The sequence below is a fragment of the Vigna unguiculata genome, chromosome 9 (genome assembly GCF_037176805.1).
Source record: "Vigna unguiculata cultivar grain cowpea cultivar isolate G323 ecotype 2 chromosome 9, ASM3717680v1, whole genome shotgun sequence".
In the NCBI taxonomy this organism is placed as follows: domain Eukaryota; kingdom Viridiplantae; phylum Streptophyta; class Magnoliopsida; order Fabales; family Fabaceae; genus Vigna; species Vigna unguiculata.
In genome coordinates this window covers 7,388,914-7,402,839 of record NC_140800.1, presented here as the reverse complement: position 1 = coordinate 7,402,839, position 13,926 = coordinate 7,388,914, and the positions used below count along the sequence as shown (strand labels likewise).

General features: G+C 33.0%; 2 protein-coding genes across 3 annotated transcripts; both read left to right on the top strand.

The window, feature by feature from the left end:
* Positions 1 to 3,831: 3,831 nt before the first annotated feature.
* LOC114196238 (asterix-like protein) lies at positions 3,832 to 9,392 on the top strand. Of its 2 annotated transcripts, XM_028086822.2 has the most exons (4): positions 3,832 to 4,047; positions 4,147 to 4,247; positions 7,127 to 7,207; positions 8,971 to 9,392. In XM_028086822.2, exons 1-3 carry the CDS (start codon positions 3,907 to 3,909, stop codon positions 7,188 to 7,190), a joined length of 306 nt encoding a protein of 101 aa, XP_027942623.1. In that variant the 5' UTR covers positions 3,832 to 3,906; the 3' UTR covers positions 7,191 to 7,207; positions 8,971 to 9,392. The 2 variants fall into 2 exon arrangements, with proteins under 2 accessions (XP_027942623.1, XP_027942621.1); XM_028086820.2 differs by lacking the exon at positions 8,971 to 9,392 and having other exon boundaries at positions 3,833 to 4,047; positions 7,127 to 7,397.
* Positions 9,393 to 11,661: 2,269 nt separating this feature from the next.
* On the top strand, positions 11,662 to 12,588 carry LOC114162932 (uncharacterized). The gene has a single exon (XM_028046946.1). It carries the CDS (start codon positions 11,662 to 11,664, stop codon positions 12,586 to 12,588), a length of 927 nt encoding a protein of 308 aa, XP_027902747.1.
* Positions 12,589 to 13,926: the final 1,338 nt, after the last annotated feature.

Below are 13,926 nucleotides of genomic sequence, written 5' to 3'. Positions count from 1 at the left end.
TGCATTAATTAGTATTAAAAATAAATAATTTTTTTTTTTGTTTTCGTTGTAAATAATATAATTCTAATTTAAAGAGGTAATTAATTATTATCAGATGTTTTCGGAACCGTATATTTGCTTCAGTTTTTTTAAGGAACAACATTAGACTTTTTGTTTGCTTTCATTCCCAGTTCAGTCACAGTTCTTGCCTTGTCTGGTCCGCTGTGTGGGTGTGGGAGAAGATGTCATTTTCGGGTAAATACAGCTTCAAAATCTGTTCCAAAACTCCATCTTCTTGTTGTATCCGAGTGATGTAAGTAGTATTTAACTTTTGCAGTTGATTTTGCGTTATTATAGTTATATAGCTTTTTTGTGAGTTTTTATTTTGTGATCGGTACTTGTATTTTGTTTGTATTGATGTTTGAAATATTATTGATGCATTATTTGTTAATTTGTCTTACATGCATGTCTTATATTGTCGTTTCCTCGCATATATTACATTGCAGGGGTTTGGGGATTTTGAAGATGGTTTTATGCTTGAATGGGAAAACAAACTGACTCTTGGGACCAATTATTTTACTGACCGAATGGGCAATGTTATGAACTTAGAGTTTGAGGAAGATCTGATAAGAAAGGGAATTTTTCGAATACCACCTTATTTCGAGGAATTTTATGAACTGAGAGACTTACATTATGTTTGTACTGTATTTTGTGGTGATAGATATTTTCGACTGAGGATTTTCGACCTACAATGGACTGAAATAGAATACCGAGGTCTAGTTGATAGTTACATTGCAGAGGAAGATTTGGTGTGGTCTAGGTTCTTGTCTTCTTTCAGGATTCTCTTAACTTCCAAAGAGGTAAATGTGTAGCATTTATCATTCTTGTTTTGTGTAAAAATAACTATTTCATATTTTAGTCTAATATTGTATGATTTTCGGAATGCAGTCTACAATTAGCTTGGATCCTTATTTCCACCTATTTTGGGAGAAGAAAATAGTTTTTGACCAGGAGATGGAGTTTGTTGATCCAAATTCTAAAACTTTCAAGTTTGAGTTTCATGTGACCCATAATGCAACAACGATTTTTCGTGGTCCAATTCGGAAAATGTTCAAGTACTATAATCTGAAGGATGAAGTCTAGCATACCTGTTAAAGGAGTTTGTCGATGCATTGATTATATGAGTTTAAAATACACATAAAATGAGTCTAGTAATACACATCAGACAAGGCTTTCCTTATAATGATTACATGAGTATAATGAAAAACATTACACAAGTCTAGTAACACACATTAGATGCAATTTTTCATACACTAATTAGACAAGTATTAGAAAAAAATTATGAGTCATTCATACGTCGATTAAACGAGTCTAAGAATACATTAATTAGATGAGTATAGGAAAAACATTTGAGGAGTATGTTGATGCATTGATTGGACGAGTCTAACAATACATATTAAACAAGTCATTCATATATTAATTAGACGAGTCTAGCAATATACATTAGACAAGTTTGTCTCTAGATACATTGGATGAGTTTATTAATCCACATTATATGAGTGTGTGCACTCACTGATTAGATGAATTTTGTAATACACGTTAGACGAGTATGTTCATACATGAATTAGACAAGTGTACTCAAAGACATTATATGGGTATAGCAATATACATTAGAGGAGTATGTCCAACGTTGATTAAACTTAGTGAAAAACATTAGATGATTCATTTCATACATTAAATAGACGAATCTAGGAATATATATTACACGATTCATTCCATACATTGATTAGATGAGTATTACAACATACATTAAATGAGTTTATCTATACATTGATTAGACAAGTCTAACAATATACATTAAATGAGTGAGTTTGTTCATACACATAGTAGATATTAAACGAGTATATTAATATACATTAGTCAAACTATATTCATTCTTTGATTAAATGAGTTTTGTAATACACATTAGACGAGTGTATTCATATACTGATCAAGCGAGTGTGTCCATGTACCAATTAGATGAATTTAGCAATACATATTATATCAACATGTCATTGCACTAATTAAACGAGTACAACAATACAGATTAAACTAGTCAGTGCATACACTAATTTGTATTTTTAGCGAGTTCACTCTATATATTTTTGTATATAGTTTGTAATTTTAGAGAGTTTACCCTATATTTCTACACATTTTATCTTTTATATTTTTACAAAGTCTACTTTTTACATTTTTACATACATAATTGATTTTTTAAACCTATAAATCATTTTTCAAGTTCATTTCATTTAAAACTTAATTTTAAACTTAAAAATGTTTATTATTTATTTTTTCAACCTTTAAATCTTTTTTAATAAACACACAAACAAACATCCGAAAGATAAATTTAAAACTAATTTTAAATTAAAACAATAACATTTATATATTTTTTAAATTAAATTAATTATGTACGAAAAAAATGTGTTTACACTTGATAAGGATAGTTTATATTAAAAATATGGTTACAAAACAATTATCAAAACCAATCATCTTTATAATCTTTATTAATAGTTATAAATACTAATAGTTATATATTAATTTTTTTTTTAAATTTTTTAGCTTCATTTTATTTTGTCTTAACTTGATTAAAATTCATACTGTTGGCTTAATTAAGATTTGAGATCATAATTTTAGAATTATTTATCAACAAATAACGTTATTCTTTTTAATTAATAAATGTTAAAAGTTTCTTTCATAATAAAACCTATCGTATTTTAAGCTTTAGTTAATATTACAATTTTTTTTGTCAAACCTTACAGGATTTGTAAATGTCTATTAATAATTTTTATTAGTATTAATTAAAATTATTTATATTAGGTTAAAATATTTTTTTGGTCCCAATTTTCGTCAAGTTTTGTCAAATCAGTTATAATTTTATTTTATTTTGTTCAAATATGTCATAACTTTGGTTAATTTTGTTCAATTTTGTTCTTTTTTGCTAATACCGTTTAAATCATTAACGAATAGGACTGTCGCGTGTCACTTCCTTTTTTTTTCTAATTTTTTTTAAACGTGCCACGTGTTAACCCAACAACGTGCCACATGTTAGAGTCAATGTTTTATATTCAATTTAGTTCCGTTAGTTTTGTTCAATTTAGTCTCAATTTGTGTTAACATAAACCAATTTTGTCTCTCTCCAAATTGAAATTAAATTTATTTTTTATATTAAAATTCACATTTTTATTTATTTATTTTATATAATATATTAAAATTCACATCATTATAACTTTTATATAAAAATTAAATTTGATTTTATCTGTGAGAGGGACAAAATTGGTCAATTTTAAACAAAATTAGAACTAAATTGAACAAAAATAACAAATATAGGGATTAAATTGAATATAAAACATTGACTTATGCGTGACATATTGCTGGATTGACATATGTACATTTAAAAAAAATTAAATAAATAATTAGAAATTAAAAAAAATCACGAAGTGACACCTAACAAATGTTCATGACCGATTTAAACGATATTAACAAAAAAGAATCAAATTGAATAAAATTAACGAAAATTTTGACTTATTTGAACACAAAAACAAACTTAAGACTTATTTGATAAAACATAAATAAAATTGGAACTAAAAAAATATTTTAACCAACTCTTAATTAAGGTTGACTAAACATATTATATTAATTAACTAAAGTATAAGGAATGAAATATTGTAAAAGTTAAATAACAAATTTTGGGTTTCTAAAGTGAAAAAATAAAATAAAATCCTACTTTGATATGTAAGATAAGAGAGAAAATTACAGATTAATTAATCAAATATTTTCTAATCTAATCCTTTATATTTTGCAGATTTCACACTATAAATATTAAACAATAAAAATTTACTGAGAAACTCGTCCACACCTGTCTCTGGCACGCGAAGAGAGAAATCGGAGATGTCATCGCACACTAACGATCCCCGTCAGCCATCGGCGGCGAGACCCTACGTGGCACCGCAGATTGCACCGCAGGATCTGCCGATCGATTACGCCGGATTCATCGCCGTCATATTTGGCGTTGCCGGCGTTATGTTTAGGGTTTGTATTTGAAGCACCTCTTCGCCATCGATCTCACTACTGAATTTTCGTTTCGATGCGTTAACACTTTTTTTTTTATTCTTTTATTTGTGAAATCAGTACAAACTGAGCTCCTGGCTGGCACTCATATTCTGCGCGCAATCCGTAGCGAACATGCGGAATGTCGAGAACGATCTCAAACAAGTTATGATGGCTATGATGTGAGTTTCTTCGTTTTCCTCTGTTCGATTCCTGTTTGCTTTTTCTTTATGAGATTTATTTGTGGATCTGATTGCGGGAGCCGTTGTTTTAAATAGAAGCGTAGCAAAAGGTTGAATAAATGTCCATAGGTTTGGGAGGTAGTGTATTTTCCACGGTTTCAGTTATTTTTTCTTTTTCAAGTTTCTGAATTTCGTATAGACTTAGGGCTCGAAAGAATAGGCACATCCGTTCTTAAGTCAGATTTGGAGGCTTATTTTTATGGCTTGATGAATAGGAAACTAAAATCAGCAGTGAGGATCTTTCCCTTCCTTTTTTTTGTGGAAATTAGTATTATTTTACTTAGTCATTTGTTCCAGAAGTGCCAGTAGTAGAATCAAATGAAATTTTAATTTTGTATAAGATTCAGTCTTGATTTGAAGACAGGAACCTGCTAAACAGATGACACTCAATATTAGCCTTTGTTAGGGATTGGATCATGATGAGAGAATTGATGTTTAATGTAGAATTCTAGATGTTCGACAAGCTAATTGATGAGATTAATCAGGCCTCTGATATCTGAACTGTTCGCTTGAAATTATTTGCCGGTGTTTATACGTCTCACCAATCCATCTATTTCTAAAATAAAACTAAAAGGACGGATCAGCATGGATAGTGAACCACCAACTATCCCACATGCTTTATAATCCATTGGATCAGCATCAGATATTCCAAAATTCATTTGTTGGACATAGAGAGAATGAGTCTGAGACTCAAAGGCTATTAGGGTGTAAGAATGTATATAAATATCGAACATTATTTTCTAAAAATATTTTAAAACAATAAAATACAATATAGGTTTTTTTTATCAAACTAGTCATAGATGATGAATTTGATTTTTCTTTTCTCATTTTACTGATTATAAAATTTAGATGTTTTAATGATGTATGTTTTACTAATCCATTTCAATTCAATTCAAAATGCATTTTAATAAAATGTTTAGGTGTTTTATAGAAAAGAAGAAGAATGGCTCATAATGGAATGCAATGGAATAGAACATGTTGATCTGTTGTTTGGTTGCTTATTTTTTTGTCTAGGAACGGGAGTAGAATTTTCTCCCTTTCCATTCCGCCCCCTTCTGTTACTTAACTCCACAACTATGTTTAAATATGTTTTTCCCTTTCACCCTCTATTACTCACTCTATTTCCAGCTTTCCAAACATAGCTCTCAACAAACAACAAGAACAACGACGACCTTATTTCACCAGATAGGTTATATGAATAACAGCCTATTGGGCTTTATCAAAAAATTAAATTCTCATGAATTTTATCCACCATGAGATCCTATTTCATAACTTCCTTCAGTGTCATTTTTGTTTCCCTCTACCCATTACATAGAGAAGACAAGCTTCTGATTTTTTTTCTTTCAATTCTTCAGGGCACTCCCAACCTTTTTCATTCCAATCAATACTCTTGATAGATTCCTTTTACTGCAGAAATTTTTACTTTAGTGGAGTATATGCTTTGCTCCAATGCAAAAACTGAGTAAATGTTGAATCTTGTTCTGTCGAGTAGATAGGACATCTACTTCTCACAGGTGTTTCCTTCACCTAAAATAGTTATAGGATTGCGGGCCATAGTCATTTAAGTGCATCGTCATTATTTTTAACTGCTTACTATGTAGGTATTCCTATCAAATAACAACATTCTTGTGTATGGACTGTTAAAAAGTAACCAAGATTATATGTGGTGCAAACTTCTTTTCCTTTGTAACGACCCTGCAACTTTCTGAAGCATGTTTCAACTCTTCAAGGTTTTTCTTTTTTATTCTGCTTCTATCTGTTGTAATGCGTGCAAGTTCTTCACGTTCTTTACTATAAACCCTGATGACGGAAATTTTTTTTCTCATTGACTTAAAAAATGGCTGGCCCTTGAATTTGTTTCCTGAGTTTGATACTTCTCACATGACATGGCTAAATTCCAAGCAACACAGAACAATAGTTAGAGATGGATAGCACATGTTTAAGGGGGTATTTGAAGTACATAGAGATTTTGGAGGGAAATGTCTAGTTATAAGACAGGTAACGTTACATCTGGATAAATGAGTATATATGGATAGCGTTTAGTAGTTTTAGGAATCTTTTTCAGAATTCAAATAATTGGAGAAAGAATGTCTAGTATAAAGAAGTGAGGAAGCCAATAGTCCGGCAGAAAATTACTTGCATTCCCATGTCATGGTAAAACTGCATATCCGTCCATAATGGCAGGGTTAAAGGTCAATGAAAACATGGGAATTGTACTTTTGGAGAAAGAAAAAATGCCCCAAAGATTGTGAAAACTTGTTCAAAATGTTGAGAATGTTGTGTTGTTTGCTTTTTTGGAGAATAGTTTAACATTGTTTGGAATAAATGCAATCATAGAGCTTAGGAAACTGGTAGGATAGTAATGTCATTTTGCTTTTCTTTGGAGCTAGCATTAGATGGAAGTTTCGTCATAGTTGTGGTTCATCAATCATGCTTATAGGTTCACGTCTCCTTAAAACTCGAAGGACAAGAGATCCTCTTTAAGACAGGTCGTCTAGGAAAATAATCTCCCATAATAATATACTAAACACATGCAGTTTGGTTACTTGCACCTTTTTACAAGTATACGATTTGGGTATGTTGAAATTCTCCAAAGGTTTAACTTGCTGAAGTAGTATTCTAAAAGTAAGTGATAGTATTTTAACAGTTACATGCATACATACAAATACAGACATGGTGATTTGCAGCATTTTATTTTTCTTCATTCTTCTGTGGCAATGTGAACATAAAATAGTTTGTCCTCAATTTCCATCTAATAGAAAGTTCGACAGGTTTTCTTGAGTTTTAAATTATTGACTTTATGTTAATCTGAACCTCAGGTTTTCTCTAATGGGATTGATAACAAACTACTTTGGACCTCCCAGACCCGTCAAACAAAGCTAAAATCTCAAGATTTTGAGGTAGAAATACTCCATTTTTTTAAGTGAGGGAAGTTTATGTTATTCAGTTCCCCTTTTCATTATGTGATTTTACTAGTCTGTATTAAAAAGATGGTTTACTACGGGGAGAACTACACCATTTTGCACATTTGTTTTTGTAAACTTAATTTTAAAAAATTAGTTCAAAATGGAGTGACTTACATTTTAAATACATTCTATTTTCTTTATTCTTTTTAAAATTTATTTTAAATAGCTTATCGAAAAATATTAATAAATTCTTTTAATGTTTAATGTTTTATTAAATTAAAAAATGTGCTTTGACTTTTGAAAATAAAATACACTAGTATTGAAATGTCACAATTTAAAAAATATATCTCAATTACGATGGCGTAGAATGTTTGATTAGAGAACTTTAACGATATATTATGTTGTTTGGATGAGAATTTTAAAGGAAAAAGAAATTTTATAATTTTATAAAAGTAATTGGATTAGTTAATGAAATGACTAAGTTAGAAAATCTACTTTTTCTTTTTAAAATTTTTTAGCTTCATTTGATTTTGTCTTAACTTGATTAAAATTCATATTGTTGGCTTCATTAAGATTTGAGATCATAATTTTAAAATTATTTATCAATGAATAACGTTATTATTTTTTATTAGTAAATGTTAAAAGTTTCTTTCATAATAAAATTTATCATATTTTAAGTTTTTTAGTTAACATTAACGATCTTTTTTTCACATGTTTAAAATACTTGTTCTTTAATTTATATATTTTTAGTTGATTTTTTTAATTAATATTAATTAACCTTTTTTCTATTAATATTACGATATTCTTGGTCAAACCTTAAAGGATTTGTATATGTCTATCAATAATTTTTATTGGTATTAATTAAAATTACTATTTTTATTTATATTGTTAGAATTATGTTATTAAAATTGTTTATATTAATTAAGATTTTCTGGATTAATATCAAATTAAGAATTCGATACAAGAAACAAACAAAACTATGAATTGAAATTACCAATTAAAGGAACATGATACGTGCAGCAAAACCATTGAGCCCATTATGTTATCACATTTTGCATGCTTTCTTTTTCTTTTTCTTCTCTTTTATTTTCTTTTAAGGCTTATCTTTTTTTTTTTTTAAGGCTTAACCTTCACAATGGTTCAACCTACTAGAGATGACAATAAGAAAATATTAAGATGGTATTATTTTTAGGGTTAAGTACTTTTTAATTTCTAAATTTTGACATAAAATTCATTTAAAAAAACCTTGATATATTTTGATTTTCAAACTTTAAAAATAAATAAATATAATCTTTTTAATTTAATTGTATTAATTTTTTTTTTGGATAAATATACTTTTTGTATCTAAAGTATTACAAAAAATTGAAAATGGTTCTTACTCAAAACTTTGAGCTGTTTGGTCCTTCTATTTTGGTCTCTAATTACAACATTAAAGTTTATTCTATGTAGCAAACGGGGTTTCAACATCAAGGATGTTCACACATGTGATGAAATGTGTCTATTATGTATTGTTTCTTTTAATGAAATTCAATTTGTTATTAGTCCTTGTATTGTTAATATCAGTTGTAATCAGTTTTAGTGTTGTAAGTTTGAGTTATTATCTATTTGTGTGTTGTAAGTTTGAGTTATTATTAGTTCTGTTATTTGTAAGTTTGAGTTTTTGTGTGTAGTCTCTTTGTTGTAAATTTGAGTTGTTATTAGTTTCTCTATTATCAATTGGGGATTTTGGTTGACGGACGAAATTGCTTCACGAACAGACATGGGTTGTGAACAGAGGCAGATTTGTTGTTTGCATCACAAGCAGACGAAGGGTCCATGTAATATCATGATTCAATTTCCCAACTATTTGATCTTCCTGTGAACCTTCAAGCTTTGGCGTACAAAGCTTAAAAGAATTTTATGGGATATCATAAACTTCCAGTGTCAGAAAAATAAATGGCGCTTTGTGTCGTAGTGATAGGTTACTTCTTGCAGAGAACAAAAGAAATTAATTAAAATCCTTAATTGTTTCTTAACAGCTAGTTCTTATACCATTGTTATATGCAGCCGGTTAAACAAAGTTGTACCCATTAGCACAAACACTGATACAAGAATGAACATGTACTGTATTTTTATCTATCGTTTTTGTGATTTCCTAGTTTAATCAACATGCATGAAGGGTGTCAGGGCCTACTTTATATGGTGCTGGAGTTTTGTGAATATTTAGAACAAGATGAAGGGGATTTTTTTATTTATAGGGAAAATGGATTTTTAAGCAACTAGGAAATCATCACACCTTGCTAAAGTACTCTATGGAGTAAAAGATGTGCAAGGATACTTTCCTTTCAGAAGCCATCTAGAGGAGGTTTATCTATTAATTCCTTAACCGACTAAAAACACTCTTAAAAAACACATGTATCATTATTTTTGAATCTTGGTCATAATGAACTTCATTTATTGATGGATTATGCCCAGTAGAAAGTCATTTTAATGTGCACATAGGTTCATATATTCTAGTTATGAACTTGATTTGGATGTTTTAAAATATATTCAAAAAAATTAATATATCGATATATTTTGAGTGTTCGAGAAAAGATCACACTATAAAATCTAGCAGAAAATCTGGATTTCATTTTTTCATTTCAACTTTTGATATATATATATATGCTTAAAATACTTTTTTGTCCTAATTTTTGTCAAATTTTGTTAAATAAGTTCTAATTTGTTTTTGTGCTCAAATAGATTGTAATTTTCGTCAATTTTGTTTAATTTTGTCTTTTTTTGTTAATACTGTTTTGTACTGGTCCAGAGGGGGTGGCTCGGTCTTAGGCCGAGAGGATGGATGTAGCGTGTGATAGATGGGGTCGGCAGAGTACCGAGGGAGGAGGATATTAACTGAATTCCGTGTTTGGTGGGATTTTTGAGAACTAATATGGTTTTTTATATATATTTGGAGATATTTTAGGAAGCAGAGATTTCGTTTTTATTCGGTATTTTTAGAATTTAATATTTTGTAACTGATTATTCTATAAATAAGAAGGTTGCTCCCATGATCAAGGGAGGAAGGATTTTTTTTTACCTAAGTAAGTCTGAAAAACTTTCTTTTTGTTTTGGTGAAGAATTATTTATTATTTTTCTGAACCAGAACATTGGCGTCCACCGTGGGGTTCGGTAAAACTCGATCCTTACCCCATTAGAATAACAAGCAGAAAAGAGACAAACTTGAGGATGAATAGAGGCAGAGGAGCGGCGCGTGAAGGACCTACCAGGCAGCAGATAATGCAAAGCATTCTGGAGCTGCAACGACAGAATGAGGAAATCAGACTGAAGGCAGAGGCTGATCAGGTTCAACTAGAAAAGGAGAGAGAAGAAACTCGTAAGAAGGCAGAGGAAGATTTACAGGCTCTTCGGGAAGAGGCTTTGGGAGAAAGAGAAAGATTGCGGAAAGAGGCCGAAGAAACACATCAGCGATTAGAAGAGGCGCTTCGGCAACAAGAACAGCTATGGAAGGCAAATGAAGAAATGCAAAACCGATTGGAGGCCACCAGGGTTGGTTTCCGATATGCTAGTTGGTTGAACCCCGATGTGGGTGATGCCAGTTCTCTAGCAGATTCGATCATGGAGGAGCCAATTCCACTGAATTTCGTAATTCCAAAAATCACGCCTTTCACAGGGAATTCTGATCCCGAGTTACATTAAAAAGCGTTTCAGGCCCGGATGATGATATCGGGGGGTAATGACGCAATACGTTGTAAAATGTTTGTGGGCACGCTAGCCGAGATCGCTCTGGAATGGTTTAACACCATACTGAGTTCTTCAATCAACTCGTTTAATGATTTTAAATGTCTTTTCCTGAAGAGATTTTCAGCCAACAGGGCCAAACCAGTGGAGATGGCAGACATGTTTGATATACGACAGACAACTGAAGAGACACTGAAGCAGTTCCCCAATCGATTCACCAATGTTAGTATGAGGTTAATTGACCCTAACGAGGGTTTGCTCGTCAAGGCCTTCGTGAAGGGACTTCGAGCCAGTTCTTTCGGTGAATCCTTGTACCGATATCCTCCAAGGAACTTAACAGAGATTAGGCAAAGGGCAGCTGTGGAGATAGAGACCGAAGAGGCCATGCGTCATAAAAAAGCAGGGGACAAAAGAACGTTGGCCCATTCCCGGAGTGAACGAGATGTGAAAGCTTATCGAAGGAGAAGGGCTCCACCCCGGACGAAGTCGGATCGGCGTTTTGTCCCCTATGTAGCACAACAAGGACCGAGTATCGACGAGTTCAGAAAATCCCAAGTTTCAGGGTGGCTCTCGCCCAAATACTGGAGGATGCGGAAATATCAAAACATTAGCGCTATCCTAATATCACGGGGAGGGCACTCGGCAGTAGACTGGATGCTTGGTGTGAGTTTCATCAGGCTAGAGGCCATGACACAAATTCGTGTTATGCTTTAAATAATTAGCTTTCTATGTTAGCAGATAGGGGACTTCTGGAGAAATTCATGAAATCGGATACAGACGCGAAACCATCTGAAACTCGCACGGTTCCCGATTTGCATGAGACACCTGTCCTGGGGGATTTTAATATGGTAGCAGGAGGTTTTGCGGGAGGAGGACAGACTAGCTCGGCTAGGAAGCGATATATAAGGAGTGTCATGACTACAGCCAAGATTGACAGGCCGAAGAAAGTTCCAGCTATAATATTTTCGAGTGATGATTTAAAAGGAGTAATCCCACATGAGGATGATCCCATAGTCTTGTCTATGATTATGATGGGAAGTAATGTTCATAGGGTGCTAGTTGATCAGGGGAGTTCTGCCGATGTGATGTTTTGGAATACCTTTATAGGGTTGCAAATACCGATGGACCAATTAAAGCCATTTGACGGAGTACTTGTGGGTTTCTCAGGAGATCAGGTGGAAGTTAAAGGGTATGTTGATCTTCGAACGACCTTTAGGGACAAAGAAGATGCAAAAACTATATTTATACGGTATATAGGTTTCAACGCTCCTTCATCATACAATTTACTGTTGGGAAGGCCTTCTCTCAATAAATTGGGAGCAGTGGTATCGACGGTACACTTGAAGATGAAGTTTCCTTCTGATGATGGGAAGGTGCTCACTTTATCTGTAAATCAGGAGGTCGCTCGCAAATGTTATGAAGACAGTCTAAGGTTAAGGAGGAAAGTTGCATATTCAGTAAGCACAACGGAGGTAGTCATAGATCTCGAGTTAGATCCTAGACTAGTACACCCTGAGAGAAGACCTCAGCCTGTAGGAGAGGTGAAAAAGGTGCTTATACAGGGTAAGAAGTTAAGAATTGGAGGGGATTTGAGTTTAGAGCAAGAGCAACAACTTATACAAGTACTGGAGAAAAACCTTTCTTCATTTGCTTGAAGTGTAACGGATATGACGGGAATAGATCTCGATTTTTTATGTCACAAGCTTAACATTAACCCTTCGGCTAAACCTAAAGTTCAGAAGCGTAGACGGTTGAGCGGAGATAGTGCCCAGGCAGCTACTGAGGAGATATGTAAGTTATTAGAAGCGACTCATATACGGGAGATACAATATTCGACTTGGCTAGCAAATGTGGTGATGGTGAAAAAGTCCAATGGAAAGTGGAGGATGTGTGTGGATTTCACGGATTTGAATAATGCCTGCCCAAAGGATTCGTATCCTTTGCCTAATATAGATGCCTTAGTTGAAAGTGCATCGGGCTGTGCTTTGTTAAGTTTCTTGGATGCTTATTCAGGCTATAATCAAATCAAGATGCACTCATCAGATGAAGATAAGACAGCGTTTATGGGAGGAACAACTAATTATTGTTATCGGGTAATGCCATTTGGGTTAAAAAATGCAGGAGCCACTTATCAAAGGTTAATGGACCGAATTCTGGCGTCCATGTTGGGGAGAAATGTCCACGCGTATGTGGATGATATGGTGGTTACTTCAGTAGAAGAGAAGAAGCATAAGGGAGTCTGGAGGAATTATTTGTTACAATCAACAAATACAGACTTAAGCTTAACCCCGAGAAGTGTGTTTTTGGGGTTAAAGCAGGAAAGTTTTTGGGTTTCTTACTTACCGAGAGGGGGATAGAAGCTAATCCCGATAAATGTGCAGCCATCATAAATATGAGAAGTCCAAGTAATGTTAAAGAAGTACAAAGACTGACGGGGAGGATGGCGGCCTTGTCCCGTTTTCTTGCTAAAAGTGGAGATCGGGGTTTTCCCTACTTCCAATGCTTGAAGAAAAATGAAAAGTTTCAATGGACCGATCAATGTGAGGAAGCTTTCCAAAAATTGAAAGAGTATCTAAGCAAACCACCAGTATTGTGCAAGCCTGAAAAGAGCGCTGATCTAGCGTTGTATGTTTCGGTGACCGAGCATGCAGTCAGTTTGGTGTTAGTCCGAGAGAGCGATGGGGAGCAGAAACCGGTGTATTTCGTAAGTAAAGTGCTTCATGGTGCTGAGGTGAGATATCCCACTATAGAGAAAGCCGCGTTGGCTGTAGTAGTGTCCGCTCGGCGTTTAAGGCATTATTTTCAGAATCATAGTGTCAAGGTGATGACGGATCTGCCGATCAGGTACATATTACAAAAACCTGATATATCGGGCAGGTTGGTTAAATGGGCAATAGAGCTCTCGGAGTATGGAATACAATATGAATCACGAGGACCGATCAAAGCTCAGTTTTTGGCTGATTTTATGGTGGAGTTATCTGAACCACCTGTTG